Source organism: Pelodiscus sinensis, chromosome 6, assembly GCF_052426305.1.
Source record: "Pelodiscus sinensis isolate ZL-2025 chromosome 6, ASM5242630v1, whole genome shotgun sequence".
NCBI lineage: Eukaryota > Metazoa > Chordata > Testudines > Trionychidae > Pelodiscus > Pelodiscus sinensis.
The window spans coordinates 86546621-86572184 of record NC_143057.1 but is presented as its reverse complement, the minus strand read 5'-3'; the positions used below and the strand labels follow the sequence as shown (position 1 = coordinate 86572184).

Sequence of the window (25564 nt, the reverse complement as noted above, 5' to 3'; positions counted from 1 at the left end):
GAAAGCTCTGATGGCCATTCACGGGATCAGAACTCTTGCGCAAAAAGGAGTTATGCCTCGTAGAAGGAGGTATACCTACACAGAAAAAAGCCCTCTGTTCTGCTGTTTTACTGTCGATTTACTTTCACAAAAACACACTTGAGGTGTGGTCGTTTTTGTGCAAAAACCTTGCAGTGTAGACGTAACCTACGAGTTTGCAGATGGATAAGCAATAGTGAAAACCAAATGTATGGCCATAATGTTACTTTAATGTTTCAATTTCATAGTGACAGATGTCTAAGATTATCATTTCCAACAAAACTGCACGAGACTTATGAAGTTAAACAGTGAGTTAATCAGTTTCTCAGACAAATACAACATAAAATTTTGCCAACATTTTGAATGTATTTATTCATGTTTGAACTTGTATAAGGAAAAGTTTCCATGCTATAAATGTTTTTATTAAAAACAAGTAATTAGAAATAAATAATAGTACATTTATAGAAATAAATAAAAGAGCAATATTTGCACATACTAATAATGGATTTTCTATTATAAAACTGATGTGCATTCCACATATTTTTTCTTTTTGTGTGTGCATCTGATATAAAAAGATTAAGTTGCTAATTGAATTTGATACTAATTTGTAGTTTTCATGCATGCTCAAACTATTTACATAGAGGATTTTCATCTATGCTCTTTTGAAATAATAATTATAATGGGAACATGATTTTCTGTTCTTTTTATTAATTTTGGATTCAATACAGGAGTCCAAATATTGCAAAAAAAGTATTATGATAAATAGAAAGATTAACACATTAGGTCTTTTTTTCGTGATTGTTCATGGGAACAACTGATTAATATGAAAAAGATAAGGATGCTTATGCAGAAGGAAGTTTGATAATACCAGTAAGTTAGAGTTAAAAGTACATTATTTATCAACCAAGACCATATTTTTGCTAGCAGTGTGAAAATGCATTGGCTTCTCAAATACTAGGGAAGCAGAACTCCTCAATGCTATTCTCCTTTCTATTTTCCAATTCGTATTGGTCAAGCTGATGATACTCAAATGACACACGATTAATATGCTTTCCACTGGACACCATTCGTAGTACAGTATTGTCACAGCCAATCTTCATTTGAGCTAATCAATAAAAAGAGTTTTACATTATGTTAGGAATTACTAAATACAAATACATTACTTTCAGAGTATAACATGCCTAAATATATAGTTTAAAGAAAGTATCCATTCTTAAATAGTAACTATCCCCCTATGAAGAACTTTTCACGCAGCTGACTATAAAACGAGGACACAACTGAATACAAACTAAATATTTTAAAAAATTTAAAATGCAATTTTCTATTGCCTTTTTTATTATTCATTTTAAATGGTTTGGCATTTTCACTAAATTTTCTATTTATTAATATTAATTCTATACATTATCAGGAGCTTCTGGGGGTAGCCAAGTCAGTCTGTTACGATAAAAACAACAAATGGTCTGGTAGCACTATATAGACTAAAAAAACATGTAGATGGTATCATGAACTTTCAGATCAGGTCAGATTCTGAAGAAGTGGGCTGTGCCCACGAAAGCTCATGATACCATCTACATGTTTTGTTAGTCTATAAAGTGCTACCAGACCATTTATTGTTTTTTTTCTATACATTATGGCCACCTGTCTTTTGTCTATGTCCATGCTTCTCTAAGGGTGTGTCTACACAGTACTGTAACTCGAAATAAGATACGCAATTTGAGCTACGCTGTCTACACAGTGCCAAATTTTGAAATAAAACACTATTCTGAAATGTTCGTTACTCCTTGTAGAATGAGGTTTACAGGGACATCGGAATAGTGAGCCTGAAATAATGGGCTTGTTGTAAAGATGTGGGATAGCTATTTCAGGATACTCTGGTATCCCAAAATAGTGTTGCAGTGTAGACCTAGCCTAAGTGGGCCACTGACCCTCTTTGAGAAAGCTGCTAACAGGCTGCTCGGGTTTGTTTACTTAACAGCTCGGCAGCCATGGAGCCTCATGGCCCCCATTGGTTGCAGTTCATTGTTTGCAGCCAAGGAGAGCTGCAGGAAGCAGCAGCCCTGGCTACACTTCTTCTCACAGCTCCCCTTGGCTGCAAATGGTGAACCACAGCCAAGGGGAGCTACAAGGCTCCATGGCTTCAAAGTCATTAAATAAACAAAGTAGAGTGGCCCGTTAGCAGCATTCTCAAAGTGGGACCACAGCCCACTTTAGAAACACTGTTCTATGTTTACACTCTGAAATGTATATGAATGTTAAATGCCATTGATAATAATATTTAAAGGAAATCATTCCAAATCATGGAGGTGTCATCAATAAACAATATATGAAATCTTTCCTATTGAAAGAATAGCAGTTTTTAGGTGGCAACACTAAGAAGATTCCTCCTAATGTAAAAAGTGTGTTTAAATTCTAGTATGATGGGCCCAAAAGGGGAACAATCACATTAGCCAGGTTTTCTTAAGACAACACTCTGTAGGAGAATTCAGGATGAGAGTTCAATGTGCATTGTAACACAGTTAATGGGGGAGTATTGAAACATGTCTACTTCAATCCTATCTCTTCATTACAACAAAGTAAAAGGCTGAGGGCAGATAAATTTATCTTGAATAAGAGGAATTATGGACCAATCAGCCTAAATCTGATATCTGGAAAAACACCAGAACAAAATATTAATCAATTTGTAAATATCTGTAAAACAACAGTGTTAAGGAATAACAAACGTGGATTTGCCAAGAACAAATAATGTCAAACTAATCTAATTTCCTTTTTTTGACAGAGTTACTGGCCAAGTGGATAGGAAGGAAGCAGTAGACATGATATATCTTGATTTTAAGTTTTAACACAGTCCTACATGACATTCTCATAGGCAAACTAGGGAAATGTGGTCTAGATTAAGTTATTATAAAATGGGCACACAATTGTCTGAAAAATCATATTCAAAGAGTAATTGTCCATGGTTTGGCCCCCTTTCCCACCGCCACCCCCACCCCCACCCCCAGTATTTTTTAGTATAAGTTAGGGACAGGATGCTGGGTTCTGTGAATCTTTGTTTACTTCAGTGGTCTCCAGTCTTTTTAACCACAAGAAAACTTTTTCAATTTAAGTGCAATGTAAGATCTACCTCAAACCCAAATACCCTTGCCCCACTTTCTTCCCGCCCCTTCTTTGAGACTCTGCCCCTGCTCCATCCCTTCTCTGAGGCCTCACCTTGCTCACTCCATCTTTCTTCCTCCCCCATCCTCACTCACTTTTCCCAGGCTGAAGTAGAGGGTTGGAATGCAGGCTCTGGTCTTGGGCTCTGGAAAGGAGTTTGCATGCAGGGGGACTCATGTCTGGAGCAGGAGGTTGGGTGTAGGAGGAGGTTCAGGGCTGTGACAGGGGTTCAGGAAGCAGTCTCTGACACGTAACTGTTTAACTGAGATGGCTTCTGGGTGGTGGAGTTAAGGCAGGCTTACTTCTGCCCTGGTTTTGCACCACTCCTGAAAGCCACTGGCATGGACAGCAATGGCTCCAGCACATCATGTGCTGCCCCTCATCTACAGGCACTGAGCCCACAGCTTCTACTGGCCACAGTTCCCCGTTATTGATCAATGCAGTAGTGGTGTCTGCAGGCAAGGACAGGTGCATAGGCATGTGCACAGAGTGTTCCAGGTGTTCCCAGGCACACCCTAATGTCTCGGGCTGGCTAGCGGCTGCTGGAGGAGGAGGGAGATTTGAGATGGGGAGCCGCAGCCCCTCACTTTCCCCTGGCCATCTACGGGGCACTTTGGGGCAGAGAGAGTGTGTGCGTGGTGGAAGCAGCTGGGGCCCAACCACAGATGCCAGCCAGAGCCACTTTTGCACCCCGGACTCCGCCCGACCCGGCAGCACCGTGTGGTGTCTCTTCTGCACCCGGGGGTGACCCCGCCCAGTCCGGCAGCACCCCTTCTGCGCTCGGGGCCCCGTCCTCGTCCCCGTCCCCGTCCCCATCCCCGTCCATCCCGGCAGCACTGCGTGGTGCCCCTTCTGTGCCTGGGGCCCCGTCCTCATCCTTGGCCCTGGCCTCAGCCCTGCCCGGCCCGGCAGCACCGCACGGTGCCCCTTCTGTGTCCAGGGCCCTGGCCTGGCAACATTGTGCGGCGCCCCTTAAAGTGAGGTGCCCCAGACTAGGGCCCAGCTGGCCTGTAGCTTGGGCTGGCTCTGACTCCAGCCCCGCAAACTGGAAGGCAGAATCCGGCTTAGCGGAAGGTAAGGTAAGGGAGGGGAGGGGAGAGAAGGGGGCAAGAGTGGGAGAGGAAGGGGCGTGTGCTGAGGGGAGGGGAGCAGGTCAGGAGAAGAAAGGGGAAGGCACCAAGGGACAGAGTAGAGGAGAGACAAATGCCAGGGGGCCAAGTGGAGACAATGAGGAAAAGGGCAGGATGGGCGGTGTCAGTGGAAGGGTGGACAGGGTGATGCTGGGAGAGGAGAGGGTAAGGGCATTGAGGGTTAGAGGGGGAAGGTGCTGGGAAAAGGCTTGAAAGAAGGGGTGGGCATGAGGAAGGCAGGGATGGAGCAAGATATGTGTGAGGGCACAGGGGCATGAGAGGAATAGGGACAGAGGGTGGTGAGGGGGTGGGCATCAGGAAAAAAAGACAAAGGGGGCAGGGGCAGTGAGGGAAGGGAGAAGCACCAGGATGGTGCAGGAGTAAGGGAAGGTGCAGGTGCCAGGGAATTCCGGGGGGTGAAGCAGAAGGGCAGACACCTGCAGGGGAGGGACCAGCACCAGAGGAGAGAGGCAGGGCAGATGTGTAGAGGGAGGTGTTAGGAGAGGGATGAGGAGGGGTAGCTCACATGATCAGAGTGGGGCTACTGGAGGAGTGGGCACAGGGGGGAGAGAAGGGCTGGTGGAGGGCGGCAAGTCTCAGGAAGGCTGAGGGCAGTGAGAAGGGCAGGAGTCAGGACAGCAGAGGAGGGTGAGGGGTTGGGGGGCAGCAGGCACCAGGGGAGCTGATGGAGCAAGGGGAGACATGGCAGCAGAGGGAAAAGGTAGAGGTTTATAAGATATTTATTAATAACTTGGGTACCACAGTGGCACATCCAAACAAGCCACATGAACTTAGTACTGGTGCACAACACAAAATTCATTCTGCTCCTGGGAGGAAACTCTTAGAGGGAACACTTCCCCCAGCCTCTCTGCCCCCGAGTTAATGTCACACACATTGGGTTAATGCAATTGCAGGATAGTTGCATAAGGGGGGCTTGGTGGGGCCCAAACTAATCCCTATTGGTAGGAGGATGGTGGGAAAAGTCCTTAGAGGGGGATCACATGACACCTTTTACATCTGGTCATGTGTCCATCTTGCCCTGAGAGTGTTACCTCCAGAGGTGTGGCCAATGGGAGTTGGGGTGTGGCCAATGGGGGGTCAGAGGTGTGGTTAACAGGGGTCAGGGGTGTGGCTAATGGGGGGTCAAAGTACATTTAAAAAAAATTATTTGGGTGCACACCCTAATGAAATGTGCTGCGCACACCTATGGATAGGTGTCTGCTTTTCTGTGGGACTGCAGGGACATGCCAGCCACTTTCAGGAGCATCAAATCCCATAGGGATAACGACTCCAGCCACGACAGGTTGGGCATTTTAGAACTCACTACTCAAAGAATTAAATTTAAGCATAAGAAAGAAATTAAAATAATGAAATGCACAGACCAGTCAAAAACCAAAAATAACATACTCTGCAAACAATAAAAGAAGTAACAACAACCCCTCACATATGTGTTGGGTCGGGAGATGAGAGGGAAGAACAGTGTGTGTTTGTGAGAATGACAGACACACACACAGGGTGTGAGGGTGACAGAGATTTGCATTGCCAAGCTCCCTTCATCCCTTTCTCTCTGTGTGGAGATAGGGTACAGAAGTGGGGGGAGGCGGGACACTCTGACATCAGCACCCCCCTTTTCCCTCCCACATCTTGCACAACAAGTAGGAGGCTCTCAGGGGACAGCTCCAGGGAAGAGGGCAGGAGCAGCATGACAGTGGGTGGAGGGGCAACTGAAATGCTAGCGCTTGATAGTTTCCTGGGCAAACCAGTCAGGATCACCTGTCAGAGGTTCCAAGATCTACTGGTAGATCCCGACCACTAGTTTATGACATGCAACCTATTTCTGACTTTTACTAAAAATACCTATGACAGAATTTTAATCTTGCCAATGAATGAGCGTGACACTCTCCTTACTACTATCCTTTCCTCCATGGGTGGTGGGTATAAGAGATGGGGGAAGGCAATGTATTCCCAAACCGGGAAGCATGGCACTGCCCGCACCCCACCCCTAGGATCTGCATGGCTCCTTGGGAAGTTGGGGCAGTGCACCCTCCCTGTGGGGCCAGCCAGGCTGGGGCCATGTGCCACCTGCTGTCCCCATGCTCTGGGACCAGGAAGGCTCCCATGGGGAGATCCCGAGATCCTACCCTTCACAGGAACCAAGCCCCACCCCTTGCAGGGGTAAGCCTCCAGCTGGGCTGGGGTCTTTCCTCTCACAGCACTATGTTCATCCACTATCCATGATTCTCTCATATCAAAAGGCAGTGCAGACAGATCCTGTATGCCTTCCTCAACATGTCAGCTTTCAAATATGTACCTTGGTGCTATCCCTTTTTCAATTCCCAGGAGCATCCTTTCTCAGGTGAACTTGAGCTCCAAGATGTGACAATTGTTCCTAAAGTTTCATAGCAGCCTATTATGCTGAAGCTAATCCATTATGGCCAAGTCACTTCTATGGGACTATGCTGTTGTTCATCTCTTTTCCCATTCTCCCACCTGTCCTCAATTCTTCTATTCTCATACCTTTTCTACACTTGTTCCCATTTTTTATCCATTTCCTTTCCCCATGTTCTACTATATCTCCACCCTCTTTTTTCTTCCTCTGCGTCTCTCCCCTTCCCAAATCAATCCCTTCTCTTTTTTCTCTCAGCCCCTGGTCTTCACCCTGTTAAGTCCTCTGTAAACACAGGGATATGCCACTGAAGTTAGTGAAATGTCACAGTATGGAAGTCCTACAGTACTGAGCTCTTGTCTTGTTCATTTCTTCTCCAGATATTCTGCTGAATCTGTCCAGCCACCTGTATTTTCTAAATATGTGCTAGGACTGATATCGGGCTCCAAACCTTGCCAGAGTTGACTGAGCCCTGTTTTGTGATAAACTGCCCAAGGGGGAATTTGGTATTAACCTTTTTAGACCATTTCAAGAACTCAAAGTGACCTTTTATATTTGGAGGGAGCCTGAATCCACTGACCTCCCAACTCTTCAGATTCATCCTGACAATAAAGCATTGTATGATTTCCTTTTCTCTCATTAATTGGAACACAGTTTCACACTGTATACAATGGCTGCCTTGGAAACAATATTACCTAATAGGAGCACTCAGCGTAGGCTCAGTAACATTTTTTTTATCTGAGATTTTAATTCTATTTGCTTTGGTGTACAGCAGTTTCTCTCAAATGGTAGGTCGTGGCCTCAAAGCTGGATTATGAAAGGCAAATCGGGGTAGGAGGAGGAGATGTCACGCACTGCTGAATTACAATGCAAAGCAAAAAAAATCTCACTGCCACATACACCCTTACTCATCATGATCAAGTGTCCTCTGTCAACCTCTCAAATCACATTCCCACACAAATATACAGGCTTATTGTTATCATTCATACATATGTACTCTTACTTTTATAGCAACTGTAAGGAGATTGCAATAACTTTTTATTTTGAATAATAAGTCATCAGCTGGAATGGGTATGCTGTTTTAGGGATTCTCTAACATCCCACATCATTAGAGGAAATGATGTAAGCAACACCTGCTTACCTTTCCAAAGGAAAGGGAGGCTCTTGAAACTAGAACCGGGTGACATTCATGAGACAAAACTTTTTTGTCAAAAAATATAGATTCGGGTCAACTGAGGTTATGTCTAGACTGCCAGCTTCTTTAGGAACAATCTTTTTTTTTTTTTTTGGAAGAGATCTTCTGAAAAAACTTATTCCAAAAGAGAGTGTCCACACATAAAAGTGCATTGAAAAAGCTATCTATTTTTCGAAAGATAGCATCCACACTGAATGATGATATCTTGCACACAAGCTGTGATTACTATGGACGCAGTGACCACCAAGGCACCTGTCCTTTTTCCTCTTTCCTCTTCTTTCAAAAGGACTCCCTCTTCCCCGTCCACACACGCCTTTTTCCGAAAGAGCTCTTTCAGAAAAAGGTTTCTTCCTCATAGAAAGAGGATTACCAATGCAAAAAAACTCTCTGTTCTTTCTATTTACTTTCAGAAGAACATGATTGCAGTGTGGATGTAACTCAGATTTTGTCAGAAAAATGGCGGTTTTTCCAACAAAACTCTGTAGTGTAGAAATACCCTGAAACATTTAGCTAATTTATACTAAATTCACCAAATTGTTTTGATCTGAACAAAATAAAATAATCTGAAAAAAATCAAAATGTTTTGTTTTGACATTTTGAAGGAAACATTTTAATTATTCATTCAAATTGACTTTTTGTTTTGTATTTTACATCAACTATATAAAATAGGTTAAAAATACCTTTAAACGTGAAACATTTGATTTGGGGTTCAATAAAATATTTTCTTTGACATAAAATGAATATATTTTTTTAAAAATTTAGTTTGCCAGAGTATTTTAAATGTTTAGCTTACCTTGAAAAAATATATATTTTCGATTTTTCAGGTCAGTGACCAGGCCAAAAAATTGCTTAATTGCATAGCACTGTTTGGGACTTTGAGTAACGTACAAACTACTCCTCCCACTCCTCTCAGAACTTGCCTGTCCTGTTTTGACCTTACTGTGTTGCTAGGAACATTCTATTGTAGTCCTTATTGACTATGGACACATCTGTAATCTGCATATTTTTTTAAATAAATTGAGGCTTAATCTTGCTGTGGTTTCTAGTCTGTCCTTAGTGCTGTGACACAGGAATCCTGAATACACTGCCTGCAGTCTTAACAGCTTTGATTCTCAGGTTCTGCTACATGTAAGGGTATGTCTACACTACCCCGCTAGTGCGAACTAGCGGGGTAATGTATGCATACTGAACGTGCAAATGAAGCCCGGGATTTGAATTTCCCGGGCTTTATTTGCATAAGCCGGCCGGTGCCATTTTTAAATGCCGGCTTGTTCGAACCCCGTTCCACGAGGCGTACAGATAGTTCAGACTAGCTTGCTAGTCCGAACTATCTAGCCCGTGCCGCGTGTAGCCGCGCGGCACGGGGTTCGAACAAGCCGGCATTTAAAAATGGCACCGGCCGGCTTATGCAAATAAAGCCCGGGAAATTCAAATCCCGGGCTTCATTTGCACGTTCGGTATGCATACATTACCCCGCTAGTTCGCACTAGCGGGGTAGTGTAGACATACCCTAAAGTACCCAAGCTTGCCAGAAATCAGATTTCTGCTGTACTCTACTGCTAATTAATTATTTCCTAATGTACACATTTAAACAGAAGATCTCACCAGAACCATGAAAAGATTGGCACAGATCAGCTAGAGGGAACATCTTGGAGGGGTCTAATCCAGTTCCACCCAACAGCTCCACAAAATCTCCCATTCCTGCACAGCCTGTTGATGGTTTCTAAGAAGACATAGACAGAAGATACATTTAGAATATAATTGATAAGTACATAGTCATCTAGATATCATTGAAGTCAGTGGAAGTTGTGGGCCCTCAGACCTGTAAAAATCAGGACACTTTTGGTCTGTTTAATGCTCGAATTTGACATTAGCTAATTTAATTTCCTTAAGAGACCACACTAGTAAGATGTAGGTAGATTTTTCCAATAGGAGTACCCATTAAATTTTTGGATTAAGTTGGTTCGAGCAAATCAAATCATTCTATCAAAAGCTGTACAGTGTTATGGCCATGATGCTGAAATATATTACTTTTGCAAAGTTTACTCAACTAACACAGGTACTGAAATTTTGCTGCTAATGTAATCCTAACTATAAATTACACATAGAGAATTGTGCAAATAACTGACTTTTTGATTCACTGGAAATTATGACAAATACAAAAATTAAAAATGTTTTACGTAGATCCTGAAAAAAAAAATTATTTTTATTTTTTAGGCAAATTGAAAAGTAAAAAAATGGTTTGGGGTCAAATGAAATGTTCAAAACAAAATGTTTCATCTCAAGTTTGTGTGTGTGAGGCATTGTCTACAGTGCAGGGTTTTTGTGCAAGAAGCCTTTTGTGGAAGAGTTCTTGCCCAAAAACTTCTTGTGCAAAAACGCATCCAGACCTCAAAGAGCATTGCAAAAGTGATGTGCTTATGAGCAAGAGAGCATCCACACCGCACGGACACTCTTGTGCAAGAAAGCTCTGATGGCCATTCGTAGCCTGGTGCTGTGCTTTTTCTGATAGGGGTTTCTTGCGCAAAAGCCCTCCAGAGCGTCCACACCTGCCTTTTTGTGCAAAAGCTGTAGTGAAAAAAAAGAGATATTCCTCATGGGGAGAGAAATAACTTTACCAGCAAAAGCCCTCTGTTCTGTCGATTTACTTGTACAAAAATGCACTTGAGGTGTGGACGCTCTTCCAGTTTTTGCACAAACCCTGTAGTGTAGACAGAGTGTGAGAGAGAGTATGTGTGCACATGTATGTGTGTGCATGCCCCACACTGTTTCACCATGGCATTACATTTCTAGGTAGTTGTCAGCGTGACAACTTGTATGTAACCAGGCTATGTTGTTCACTAACTTAAAATGAAAATCGTAGGCGACCACGAGATCCCTCTAGCCCTGAAGGATTGTGAAAAAAACAGACACCCCATTTACCTGACCTAAAATCCACTAGGGCAGGGTGAGAGAGGATTTTGGAGCCAACACAATAATCTCTTCCCTGCAATCCTGCAATCCTGGGAAGCCCCTCAGTACATTTTGGTTTCCATGGACTGAGGGAGCTGGAAAGAGTCTATTTCTGCAGCGTCATTATCTTGGAACACTGAAAATTGTCTTCTGTGATTTAATGCTGATTGCCAGCTTTATCTTACATGGACTCACATTCTGATGCTCCAACCCATGATGGGGTTTGTCCTGGAAGTAATGTAAGAACTAGGGTTAGGTGAACACTCCCTCTCCTTGTTGAGAGACAACCAGGGAAACCCATGCAAGGAGAGCCAGTAAGGCAAGGTAACATGTGAGTATTGATTTGAGCTGCATCCTCAGAGATGTAAGATTTACAGTTCATCTGCTGAATCCCCCCGGCTCCATAAATGTTCTTTGTTTTTTTAAATTAAACAATCTCTGTGCCATAAACAAAAACAGGAATGATGTAATCAGTGTATGATGAGTGTGCCACAGAATTTATGAAGTGATTAAAAACTGTATACCTCAAACCCTTGAGCCTGAATGATGGTATTGCCTGTGGAGGTGCCTGCTGCATGAAATTCAGTAATTTAGCTTCGATTATTTGCTGTTCTTTCCCATACATTGTTTATGGCCAGATTAGAAGTCGTGCCCCTTGCCTGGCTCTGCAGGTGTAGAACACTTTGAAAACGTGTGGGCAAAGGATCCCCTTAATGGCCATCACATAGTATCCAAGCAGGCTGTCAGACCCCAACTCCATGGCTGCGTCTAGATTGGCATGATTTTTCGGAAATGCTTTTAATGGAAAAGTTTTCTGTTAAAAGCATTTTCGGAACAGAGCGTCTAGATTGGCATGGACGCTTTTCCGCAAAAGCACTTTTTGCGGAAAAGCATCCATGCCAATCTAGACGCGGTTTTCCTCAAAAAAGCCCCGATTGCCATTTTCACGATCAGGGCTTTTTTGTGGAAAACAAATCTGAGCTGTCTACACTGGCCCTTTTGTGTAAAAGCTTTGCGCAAAAGGGACTTTTGCCTGAACGGGAGCAGCATAGTATTTCTGCAAGAAGCACTGATTTCTTACAGTAGGAAGTCAGTGCTTTTGCGGAAATTCAAGCGGCCAGTGTAGAGGGCTGGCAAGTTTTTCTGGAAAAGTGGATGATTTTCTGGAAAAACTGGCCAGTCTAGACACAGACCATATGTCTAAGAGTATGTGTACACTGCAGTTAGTCACCCATGGCTAGCCTGTGCCAGCTAACTCAGGCTCATGGGGCTCAGGCTAAAGGGCTGTGGCATGTAGACACTTGGGCAGAGGCAGGAATCCAGGCTCTAAGAACCTGCAAGGTGAGGGGGTCCCAGAGCTCAAGCTGCCCTCAAGCCCAAATGTCTACACCACATTTACATAGCCCCAGAGCCTAAATCAGTTGGCATGAGCCATCCACAGGTATCTAATTGCATTGTAGACATGCCCTGAGTCTATGATATCACCCTCAAAGCCTATTCCTGGGGCAGTGGGGAGCTCCAGAGAAGCAAAGTGCCTCTCCTAAATGCTGGAGCAGCAAGCAGTTCCTGTGATAAAGAGGTTGCAAAACGTGACAACTGACAGGTGGTAGTTCTGCAAAGGAGCCAAAACAGGAGAAATACCTCCTGGGACAAAAAAATCTGCCCCACTTCTCCCCCCAGTCTTTGCCTCGGGGGGGGAGGGGATCCTGTTCTTGGAACTCTCCAGAACTAGCAGGTGGTCATCCTCCATGGCTGAGCTTTGGAGGAACCTATTTGCCTTTCTGTGGATTTGGAGGGGCTCTTTCTTGCTCTGGGATTTTCCCCACCATAATAATGGTTTTAAATGATAAATGGGTCTTCTTGGGAAGATCTGTTGTGGTCCAAACGGGTTACTATAATCCACAGAGGAATTCAGTCAGTGGAGTTTCCCCAAGGTTTTATACCATTTCCATAGATTTCAAACCACCCCATGTCCGAGTCTGCAAGATAATAAGTGCCCTCCACTCCGAGCCTACTGAAATAAAAAGGGGCAGAGGGTTCTCAGAACTTCATGGGACTGGGTGCATTTTTAAATAAATTCCTGCTTTTAAAGTCTGTCATGCTAAACACACCCATAATTCTATAACATGTGTAACCCTTTTACCTGTTTAGCACCATCACTACTTCCTGTTTCAAATGTAGATTGCATGCTCTTCTGAGCAGAAGCCCTTGTTTTCTTGTGAGATGCCGAGATTAATAATAGTAAATATGCACATGACATGTTATCTATACTGCAGTCCCACTGATGACTGTAGCTTACGATGACACAAACAAACAACTCACCTTTAAATGGAAGCTATTTAAATGTCCCAGTATCAGGTCAGATATTTTTATCACCACTGGATAAATTATGGAAAAGCTGCAGTTTCTGTGCTGATGTGGAATTACCATGGTAAAACTTCCAGTGGGGGTCTGAGAGATGACATTGCAAGCTTTAGCACAGGAAAAAAATATAGCATAATTATTTGGATGGTGGTCACAATTTTCACACGGCAATGATGTATGCACCCAACTGTGTACTGGACACTCTTGATGTAACCACAGCTAACAGGCCAGACTAACAGGGCCAGAATCCGCTCTCTAGAACCTCTGCTGACTTCAGCAGTATTATGCCGATGCACAGCTGGTGTAGCCATGCACAGCAGCTGACCTGCGTGCTGTGTCATTACACTCCCAAAATAGGCTAGTCTGCACCCTTCACTATCTCCTATTTTCTCAAATAATGGGTGCTATCAAAGAACAATTTGTTTTATTACTATTTACTATAAATAGAATGCTGAAAAAAGACACACACAGCATTTCCTTTGGCTAGCACATGGCATTGTTCTCTAGCAACTGTCAGCATATGAAGTGCCAGTTTCAAGAAGCGCCTTTTAACTGAGTATTTTAGATTATGTCTACACTCTAGCTGGGTGTACAAATAGAAGGTTTTATACATTATCTATGCTGCCTTTAATTTAGGTAGCCTGCTAAAATAGCAGTGAGGGTGCAATGGCACTGGCTTATGGTTTGATGCTTGTCTACAAACACCTATGCTTCTCCCATCTGCATAGGTACTCCATCTTCCCCAGAGGTAATAGCTATGGTGCATAAGAGAAGCTCTCCTGTCGACATAGTGTTGTACACACCAGGGCTTAGATCAGCATAACTATGTTATTCAGAGGTGTGGATTTTCTACAAGGTAAATTTATAGTGGAGACAAGGGTTATTTGTGGGACATACAAGCCCTCCTGCTCTGCCAGGTACATACTTGCTTTGCTAGAGCACACTGAAACCTGCGCCACCACATCCTCACTACTATTTTTAGAAGCTTCAGGGGGAAGCCAAGTTAGTCTGTACAGGTAAGCTGAAAAAACAACAAATAGTCTGGTAGCACTTTATAGACTAACAAAACATGTAGATGGTATCATGAGCTTTCGTGGGCACAGCCCACTTCTTCAGGTGACTGGAGTGTTGGATATCTAGGACCAAAATTTGTTGTTTTTACTATTTGTAGCAAGCCAGTTGGATTAAAAGTAGTGAAGTACATGTACACAAGCTGCAAATAATTCTCCTGATTACAGAGTAGATAATAGCCTTAGACCTGATCCTGCAACTGACTCTGCCTGGGTTGACTCTTATATCTTCTTAGGGTACAATTGACTTCACTGAGGCTCTGCATGGGAGCACGGGATTTTCAGTGCAGGATGAAGACCTTGCTTTTTGGCCATTATTGAGTAAGTTAAATACAGCCACTCTCTGAGTTACAAACAAGTTACGGACCAACACTTGATCCATAACTCAAACTGTTCGTAACTCAGACCCCATTGAGTTACACGCGACCGCGCTGTTCGTAAGCGCGGGTTGCGTTTGTAACTTGGGGACCACCTTTATGACTGCACCATGGGAGCTTTGGTCATAAGTGCGAATAGTCGTAACTCAACCGTTCACTATTCGGGGAGCAGCTGTATTACATTCAGCAATTCCCAGCCACTAGTCCATGAACTATTGGCTGCGGGGCTGCTGCGGCTGCCAGAGCTGAAGCCGGCTGTTTGCAACGGCTCAGCTCTGGCAGCCGTGGTGGCTGATTTTGCCCAGCAGCAGTGCTGGGGTTCACGTGGCAGCAGGAGGAGGCAGAGCAGGATGTACCACCTTCCCTCTCCCCCTTCCCACCCAAGTGAGATGGCAACCTGGTTGGGGCTTCATGCTCACTCCCTCCCTCTACCCATAGGGGTGCGAGAGGCACTTGGGGAGAAGCATGCGTGCTGCCAACAGCCACTTCCCCTCCCACGCAGCAGTAACAGCCATGCTCCCTAGAGGGGGCAGCCTCACTCTAGAGCAGTGGTCTCCAACCTTTATACACCCAAGATCACTTTTTAAATCTCAGAACAGGCGAAGATCTACCGCCCCGCCCCTTCCTTGAAGCCCCGCCCTCTCTATTCTCCTCCTGTCCATCACTTGTTATCCCCAGCCCTTACTAACACACTCTGATAAACAGTTTATTTTTACATTATGCGATGCATACAATTAAAATCAGGTGTTTATAGTTATGAAATAAATGGTATGTTTTTTATTCATGATATTTAAATCTAAAATGAAGCATTTATAATTATACATTTTGTGGGGACAGAGTTCTGCGGCTGGGGGAAGGGGAGAGGGAACGGGGTGCTGGGAGGGCAGAGGACAGGGTTCTGCAGCAGGGGACAGAGCGCCAGTGGGGACAGAGTTCGGGGAGTGGGGACGGGAGAGTGGGGACAGAGTTCTGTGGCTGGGGTCAGGGGAGTGGGGCCAGAGTTCGGGGAGTGGGGACGGGAGAGTGGGGACAGAGTTCAGCCCGGAGGAAGCTGCCCCGCGCTCCAGCTGATTGGCGGCTTCCCTTGTGCACCAGCCTACGTGGACCAGCTGGCCGGGCAGCCACTTCTGTTCCCGCCCACAGGGTGTCCTGCACTCAGCCAGGGAAGCTTGCTCCAGCACAGCTGGAGCTAGGTGCAGCCTTCCTGGGTGCTGTGCTGGAGCAAGCTTCCCTGGCTGAGTGCAGGACACCCTGTGAGCGGGAACAGAAGTGGCTGCCCAGCCAGCTGGTCCACGTGGGCTGGTGCACAAGGGAAGCCGCCGATCAGCTGGAGCGCGAGGCAGCCTCTTCCGGGCTGAACCTACAGCCAGTTGGCTAGGGGTTTTCAGCCTTCCCAACCTCCCACCATTCCTCGCAGCTACTCACCGCTGGTGTTGCTCGGTGAGTAGCTGCTCCTCAAATGAGGAAATCTAATGTAAAGGTACTGCGCATGCGCGCAGTTCACATCTGGCTCAAGAGCTACTCTTAGAGCCTTTGAGAGCGACCGGTAGATCACGATCTACCGGTTGGTGACCATGGCTCTAGAGAGTGCAAGTGTGGGGTGTGGTCAGAGGGCAAAAGGGTGTTGGGTGAGGGTGTGGTGGAGTCATGGGGCAAGAGGGTGTTGATATGGGCTGTAGGACTAAAAGGTCAAAGGGCACAGGGTGTAGGGATGGGGGGCAAAGGGAGTTAGGTTCTGGGGAGCAAGGGGTTAGTTTGGGGCTAGAAGGACCAGCAACATGTTATTAGCATACTTTCATAATGAATATGCAAATATGCAAATAAAATTATACTGGTCTGCCAAAAGCTTGTGAATGGGTTTGATGGTCTGCAGTATAAAAAAGGTTGGGAACCACTGCCCTAGCTAATATCTTACATTATAAATCTACTGAAACATTCACTGACAGACATGCACTGCCCCCATTTACTCACACTGAAAAGGGTCCCATTGGAATCAGAGAAGATGAATATAGATTTTATTTTAAAATCTTAATTAAATTGAGAGAGTCAGACCGTGTTGATGGCAGCTTACCAATAGACTTGTGTCTCAGGAGAGGAAAGCAGTGGTTGCTTGGTTTTGGCACACTTGTTTTTGCTTTATTTCAGATCCTTTATTTTATTCCAAGGAATCTTTTTCTTTAAAGAATATTTATTCTAATGCATGGCTCAAGCATTGCCTCTCTATGTGCACCTCACCTCCCACCCTCCTTGATTATGCAGGGCACACATGCTCTGGTTCAGCATACATTCTACAGAACTGACAGAGACTGGATGGGCTGAAAAAAGGCATGGGTGGGACCTGGGCATTGTATTGTCATTTCCCCACAGTAGCCATAAGCAGGAGCAGGCTTCAGATCAGTGATGTTCAACCTTCAGTCTGTGGGATGCTTGTGGTCCAATCAGCACAGAGCTGCAGCTCATGCGACATCCTCAGAGCCTTGCATAGTAATGCACATGGTCCACAATGATAATAGATTGAGAACCACTACTCCAAGGGAAGTATAATGCAGAGGAGCAGAGCCAGGTAATCTCCCAAAGATTATCAAGATTGGGGTCTGCCTTCATAGACTTTCATATGGGGAGGGAGTAGATTAACTCCACCCTTTCCATGGGGAGAGCCTCGCAGAGTATTTCTTGCTCTGAGACTCCTCCTATGGGTTGGGATTGTTTGAGCCTAGAATATAAAGTAGAGCATATTCAGAATTGGTAGGAGTGGCATTCTGAGTTAGTATATTTATCAAATGAAACTGGACATGTTGAATAGTACTTGCCAAATAATTTGCTGAATTTTGTGATGTGTTTTGAGTAAATTTGTTTCATTTGGACATTTTAGAGAGTTGGACAAATCATTTGAAAATGCAGTTATAGAATAATATGGCAAAATTCACCATATCTTTCAAATAACATATTTGAATATTTTTTCTCACTGTTTACCCAGCTCTAGTATTTGCTAAGTTTATGATACTTAAAGTAATACCATTTACTTTTGGGGGATATATCAGTATTATAGATTGGGATAAATTTTCTTTGAAATAAAAATTCCTTGGATTTTACAGATAGCAGGCATTCTTAAAAAAATCCATCACATTTCACTGACTTTCTCTTGTAACTTGAGACACAAGTTGAGCTTATATCAGAAGCAGTACAGTTGAGACACAAGTTGAGCCTATATGAGAAATTTATGAACCAAGTCCTTAGCTGGTATAAATTGTTACAGCTCCACTGAAGTCACTGGAGCATTGTCATTTTACAGCAGCTAGAAATCTGGTCCTCTAAGTCTATCGATTTACTGAAGACTTCAACATTATTTTAGAGAGTGGTTTTAAGTTACCAGCTTCTTTTTAACTGCACTGCATCATAATAATAGGTTATTTTTGGTTCCCTATGCAAATGTAGCCCATCCAACAATCCAAGTGGAACCCATGGCAATATGAAAATCAGACTTACGGAAGAGGTTGGAAATTTTCTTTATTGTGAATGTAAATCCATTCCCAGGTTCATGAATCCTAAAGAAGATCATTGCCACATTCTGGGATGACCTGATGCTCCTTTGGATGTTGCCACTTTCACAAAAATCTATGTATCTCTCTGAAGTAGGGAGAGGATGGTCCAAAGAACTAGGAAATTTCTCACCTTTGAGTATCCAGCCATCAAACACCTAAAGGGGTTCAATAATTCAAAGAACAATTCTGGTTTGTTATCTGTCTAGTTTTCCAGCAGACTCAAGATGTGTAGAGTATAGAGTGTAAAACATTTAAAAGAGACTCCACGGCTAAAGATTGTGTTGTATTTTCCTTGGAAAGTGGAGTTTGATGGTGATATTTTAAAACGCAAATAAGGGAATTAGGAACACAAGACCCATTTATGTTTAATGAGCTCCTAACTCCCCTAGATGGTTTTGAGTATCATACCCTGAAACATGAAACTTCACACTGATGCATCCCACAACACAACTTCAAAAAGGAATATAAACTTGCATTTTACAAAGCCTTGGCAGAATCCAGCTGATCCTCCATGTATGTAAATACTAAGGGAATTAAAAATCAGTCATTCCTGACATTTTTATAGCGGTTCTTGTGCAGATTTTTTCCCCCAAACTCCTCTGCCTTTGCAATTGCAGTGTTTATGGATTTGCTATTTCTCCCGTAGCTTTATGCTCCCCCAAAAAATATAAGCTCCCATGGGGGATCAGTGTTATAAGATGCTGAAAGATAACATTGTATTTGCATGACTGCAGCTGACAGAATAATGCATCTTCATGGTCAATAACATCCATTCTCTAAAACTGTGTCCCTGGCTTTGCTGCTCCCCATCCTCTGTGCATGCTGTGTCTCTGCTTCCTGAGCCCTTCTGCTTCTACCACAACTAGCTGTCTGGTTCCACAGCTCTGGCCCTTCCCAAACCTTCACCCTTGCTAAATCCATCTCACCTGTCTTTCCCTCTCACCCCCAAACAGCCTTCCAAGTACATGCAATGGTTTGACAGCCTGAGTTTCAGTCCAGAAAGTCTGGCAAGTTTGAGTGAAATTCTGAGGAACGGAGTGTGTGCTGTGTTGTGGGTGGCTGTGTGTGGGCAACAAAAGAGTGTTCATGGAAGTGACGAGTCTGTGAATACACTAGAATGTACTAATCTTTCAGGAGTAAGGTCTGTGAATGCAGTTTAGCAGAGATTCTGATGCTACTTTACATGGTGATTGACTTTGTTTTTGATTCTTGTGCTGGGAGGAAATGCACTTGTGCAGCCTTAACAGCAATTTAACTAACTTTCCTGCATGGGTAGATATTGATCCCACATTAAAGGCACAGAAAAGCAGCTAGGGTATGTCTACACTACCCCCCTAGTTTGAACTAGGGGGGGTAATGTAGTCATACGGAGTTGCAAATGAAGCCCGGGATTTGAATTTCCTGGGCTTCATTTGCATAAAGCCGGCCGGCACCATTTTTAAATGCCGGCTAGTTCGGACTGCGTGCCGCGCGACTACACGCGGCACGAACTAGCTAGTTCGGATTAGGCTTCCTAATCCGAACTAGCTGTATACCTCGTTCCACGTACAGTTCGGACAGGAAGCCTAATCCGAACTAGCTAGTTTGTGCCGCGTGTAGCCGCGCGGCACACAGTCCGAACTAGCCGGCATTTAAAAATGGCGCCGGCCGGCTTTATGCAAATGAAGCCTGGGAAATTCAAATCCCGGGCTTCATTTGCAACTCCGTATGACTACATTACCCCCCCCAGTTCAAACTAGGGGGGTAATGTAGACATACCCCTATATACTAAACTGCTCAAGATAGTTAAGACCAAAGCAGACTGTGAAGAGCTTCAAAAAGATCTCACCGAACTAAGTGATTGGGCAACAAAATGGCAAATGAAATTTAATGTTGATAAATGTAAAGTAATGCATATTGGAAAAAAATTCCAACTATACATACAACACGATGGGGACTAATTTAGCTACAACTACTCAATAGAGAGATCTTGCAGTCATTGTGGATAGTTCTCTGAAAACATCCACTCCGTGTGCAGCGGCAGACAAAAAAGCAAACAGAATGTTAGGGATCATTTAAAAAGGGATAGAGAATAAGACAGAGAATATCTTATTGCCTCTGTCTAAAACCATGGTATGCCCACATCTTTTAGATGTGGTTGCCTCATCTAAAAAAGATATATTTGCATTGAAAAAGGTTCAGAGAAGGGCAACAAAATGATGAGGAGATTGGAACGGGTCCCATATGAAGAGAGATTAAAATGACTTGGACTTTTCATCTTAGAAAAGAGGAGACTAAGGGGGGTTATGACAGAGGTCTATAAAATCATGACTGGTATGGAAAAAGTGAATAAGGAAAAGTAATTTACTTATTCCCACAATATAAGAATTAGGGGTCATAAAATGAAATGAATAGGCAGCAGGTTTAAAACAAACAAAAAGAAGTTTTTCTTCACTCAGCACACAGTCAAGCTGTGGAACTTCTTGCCAGAGGATTTGGTGAAGATTAGGTATTTAACAGGGTTCAAAAAAGAGATAGATAGATAGATTAATGGAGGCTAGGTCCATCAATGGCTATTAGCCAAGATGGGTCAGAATGGTGTCCCTAGCTTCTGATTGTCTGGAGATGGGTGACAGGAGAGGGATCACATGAGGATTACTTGTTGTTCCCTCCCTCTTGAGCATCTGGTATTGACCACTGTCGGCAGACAGGATACTAGGTTAGATGGACCTTGGTCTGATCCAGTATGGCTGTTCTTGTGTTCTTATGCTAGGTTAGTAAGGGTGTGTCTACACTGCACCGTTATTTCAAGATAACTAACATTATTTTGAAATAACATTGCGAGCATCTACACAGTCATTCCATTATTTCAAAACTATTTGAAATAATGGATGGCTTATTCCAAAATCTGTAAACCTCATTCTACAAGGAATAATGCCTATTCCAAAAGAGCTATTTAGAAATAAAGCATGTGTAGATGCTCCACTGCTGCTATTTCGAAATAGCCCCTCACCGGGGCCATTCTAAGTTATTCCTCCCCACTGCCTCCTAGGGCTCTAAATCAAGATAGCACATCTACATTAGGGAAGCCTGCCTCAAACTAATTTTGAGGTTTCCCTGAAGTGTAGATGTGCTATTTCAAAATAAGCTATTTCGGCATAACTATTCCGGAATAGCTTATTTCAAAATAAGCATGCTGTGTAGACATACCCAAAATGATCAAGTATTTTAAGATTATACAGAGTCCTGTTCCACAAAGTCTACTTGCAAGTAGCCTGGCAGCAGTAAATGCTTCCATGAATAAATGTTTTCAGAATGATGTCCTTAGATTGTAAGGTCCTATGTAGATTTCAGGGGCATATATCATGTGTTCATATTATTTACAGTTATATTCTGGTAGCCACAGAGGCGTCAACCATGCACAGACATCACAGAATTTTCAATCTCAACAGATAACACAGAACAGTTGGGTGAGAGAAACCAGAGAATGGCAGGATGGGATCACAAAAGTAATATGCTCACTGTATGAGCGTTCCTTGGCCAATGACTAGCAACAACCCCAATTTGACATCAGCCTTGCTCTTAGTCTCATTATTTTCTATGTCTTGCTCACTGCTGGTCACACCATATGTACCTAAAAATAATGTTTATTTTAGTTATTATCTTACTGGTAATTGCTACAAGTAGATATTGCATTTTCAACCTAACACAGCAATGCCAAACCACCTCAACTAATAGAGAATGTGTTGTTTTTTTACACCAGATGCTTAGTCCAAAATCACTAATGAAATCAAAAGGATCAGTGTTTCTATATTCTATGTGGGCAAAAGACAGTAAGTACCTACTGACGTTTCAGTCAATACATAGAAGATAAATGTGTATATTTTATGTTTAGATTATACTTTTTCCCAGGGGTAATGTTGGTTGTATTTAATGAAGGAAAGCTGGAGTGAGAATCCAATGGTTTAAAACTATCACATTTTTATTATTCCTCCATTATTTTATTACTATTCCATTATTACTAAGCCAAGCTTTTGACTAACTTCATCAGGCATCAACATCAAACATATGTCATCAGCTCAACCTCTATTACTTTGACGCCTCTGCATTTTTCTACTTGGACTACTTCAATAGTTGTTTTTAATTGGATAGAAGACATTCCTGAGCCCTGCCACGTTAGCTTGAAAAATCAGCACAATAAACTGTCAGTGAAGAATTCCTACTAGTATTACTGCTTGTGCTAGGTCAGACCTTTTTCTTCTGTGCCTTTTGTTTTAATGAGGGAGACACAGTAGATGAGGTAATCTTTTATTGGACCAAAGGTACAAGTTTTGGAGTGTCACAGAGCTCTTCTTTGGATCTGGGCAAGGTAACCAGAGTGTCCTAATTGGTGTTTAGCGTAGGCATGCTGTTAGCCTTCTCCAGGCCCGAGGAAGAGCGCTGTGAAATTCCAAAGCTTAAATATTTCACCAACAGAATTTGGTCCAATAAAAATATTACCGCATGCACTTTTCCCTCTCTCATCCTGGAACCACCTGGGCTACACCATTTCCTTTTCATCTCACTCTGAGACTTGTGCTGCCCATGAAAGAATATTATAGTAAACATGGCATCAAATTTGCCCTTACAATGTTCCAGAAAAAGTTGTAAGAATACTGGCTGTCAGAGCAAGAACAAATGAAGTCCCAGCACTGTAATTAGCTTAACTGAACAGCTACCTACTGAGCGTGATTCACTTGATTCCCATTGCTGTTACTCAGTAATCCATTACATGCTGTTTTCATGTAGAACTCTTAGATGCTAAGGGCCAGATCCTGCAGACATTTAGGTGAGGAATCCTTATGCTTAGAGGGAAAGGGTTTCTTACCTAAGGATTAGGCCCCAGATCTTCTAGAACAACAAATCTTTATGTACTGGCTACATGTAGGTGTTAGAATAAAAGTAGGTCAGGCTGTTTGTAAGAATTGTGAAACTTGGAACCTAGTTACCCCCTCAAGGGAAGGAAAATCCACAAAGTCTCCTTGTAAAGTTCTGTCTACATTTTTCCAGTCCTGCAGAAAAGATCCAGTGCCAAACACTGTGGCTCCACAGGAGGTCCCCAGTACCTCTTCTCCCCTCCCCATCACTCACTGAAGGTCCCAAATAGGAGAGAGGGAGGGAGAGACTACTAAAAAGAAAATACAACATGGATCTGTATTTCCATGGGGAAGTCAAAAGTTCTAGGGCTTTCTTAGTTCATACTAAACCTTCCTCCTCTTTTCTTCTCCTCATCCCCAGACTTCTACTGGAAAAAATGGGATCTGCACATGTGTAGCCCCTTCTTATGTTAAGATTAGAAGACATTATGAGGTCATGAAACCTGCACTGGGAAGCCTCCCCTGGTCTCCTTAACTGAATTAAGAGCTTAATGAAAGTTTCTCCCTGGTGTAAGGCCAGTGAAATCAGAGTTTTCCAGTAATGTTTTCTTAGTTTTAGAATAAGAGTCATGAAGTTCATTTTGTTTAACAAGAACACCATGAAAAGCTCCACTGGCCCCATTTAAACAAAAACAGCACGAAGTACCTCAACACTACACTAAAGCTGAATGTGCTGTGGAAATCCTCTGAGAGCTATATTATCAACAGCATTCATGTGATTCATCCTATCACAAAAGCAACGACAAGGCAACAGATAATGACGCTAGGAGAGCATTGCATTGACTGGGCTTCTCTTTTAAACCTACCCCATGAAAGCAGGGAGGGAGAAATTCCCAGGGGATTATTTCCAAGTCCCCGGAGCCCTCGGCTAAGTTCTGAACCGTTTGCGCAGCAGGATCACGGGGAATTTCTCCTGAGCAGCTCTTACAGGGGGAGAGTTTCAGGAACGCCTAAGGGATTTAGGCGCGCACACGTTCCAATGACAGTTGCTGTTTACTCCTCTAAAATACACGCGCGCTGAAGTATCACCCGGCGTTGCCAGGCTCCTACCTTCAGGAAATCTCCCCCTTGGCAGTCAATATTGACGAAGTCATAGTCTATTGAGATGAGCTCCTCGGGGTCTGCGATGAAAAAAGTGGCACAGTGCAGCTGGGGCTGCTCGGCGGTGAAGGTGAACTGCCCCTCCACGCTCAGCATGTCAATGCACCCTGGAGAGACAGACCGCGGCTCAGCCCCGCGCCCAGCTGCAGCCTCCGGGCCAGCTCCCGCCGACAACCCGGCGCCCCAGGGGGAGAACTGAGCGGGGTGGGGAGGAGGCTGCTGGGCACTGGGAAAAGAGTGTGTGTGTGTGTGTGTGTGTGTGTGTGTGTGTGTGTGTGAGACATGCCGTTCCCACCGCACATTTGTCTGCACTCCAGCAGTCCCCACTGATGCCGGCTGGCATCCTACACGTGCGTGGCGCTTGCACCTCCGCGCCAGGGGTCCAGCTCTTCCCCCCTTCCCTTAGCTACAGGACCCAGGATCCCTCCTCCTCAGGCGTCCCGCCGAGTCGCTTCAGCCCAGCTCCCACGGGTCTGGTCTCGCTCCTCACCCCTCACCCCCACGCCCTGCCCAAGACACGCGCCGCCACCCCCAGCACTGCCTCCCCCAGCTCTGAGCTTCCCCTCCCCGCCTTAGCCGAGAAGCCGGTAAACTCACTGAGCGCCCGCTGGTAGAGCCGCCTCTCTGCCAATTCCCGCTTCAGGTCCGCGCTGAGGAGCAGGAAGGGCTCGTCCTCCCCCGCACCCCGCACCTGGCGAGAGAGACACCTGGGCAAGCAAGCCTGGGCCAGGGTGAGGGGAGCCGCGCTCTCCGGCACAGCGCGCCCGGACCCTCCCGCCTGTCGCCGTCTCCGGCGCCCGGGCCGAGGGGGGACCCACGCGGGGGTGAGAGCGAGCGAGCCAGCCAGACGCGCCGAGCGCGGTGAGTCTCTCGCTCCGCCAGGCTGGCTCGGGGCTGGGGGAGAACTGCGCCCTCGATGCTCCCTCTGGTCTGCTCCCGAGGCGTGCGGAGGGAGTGGGAGCGGGTGCGGAGAGGACGGGATGCCGCACGCCCGGAACCGCAAGCTGGAGAAGGTGTGAGGAGTTGGGCGAGGTGTGAGTGGCATTGCTCACCTCTAGGTATCGGGTTTCCCCCCTGAGGGCGGCCAAGAAGATCAGGACGCAGTGGCACTGAAGGCTGAAAGCAGAAGGCATGCTGGCCCTTCCGCTCCGCTCCCGCCCTCTCTCACCCCAACTTTACTGGTCTGTGCTGAGAGGCAGCAGCAGCCTGTGGGCTTCCTTCGACAGACCCTTTTTATAGAGCAGTGGGGAGGGGAGGCATTTGGTCCCTGTACTGATAGGAATTCAGTTACCATGGGTTACCCTAGCTCAGTGACAAAGTACGTGGGTATGACGAGGGTCCAAATCACAGCCACAAATTTCCAAGTCAGTCTAGCTCTTCC

The 25564-nt window shown here is 44.6% G+C and overlaps 1 protein-coding gene across 1 annotated transcript; it reads right to left on the bottom strand.

The window, feature by feature from the left end:
• Positions 1–364: 364 nt before the first annotated feature.
• On the bottom strand, positions 365–25370 carry CRHBP (corticotropin releasing hormone binding protein). Its single transcript, XM_006119128.5, has 7 exons — positions 25236–25370; positions 24781–24874; positions 24133–24290; positions 18132–18342; positions 13157–13305; positions 9488–9605; positions 365–1123 (listed from the first exon to the last, which is right to left on the bottom strand). Exons 1-7 carry the CDS (start codon positions 25314–25316, stop codon positions 966–968), a joined length of 969 nt encoding a protein of 322 aa, XP_006119190.3. The 5' UTR covers positions 25317–25370; the 3' UTR covers positions 365–965.
• Between the last annotated feature and the right edge of the window lie 194 nt (positions 25371–25564).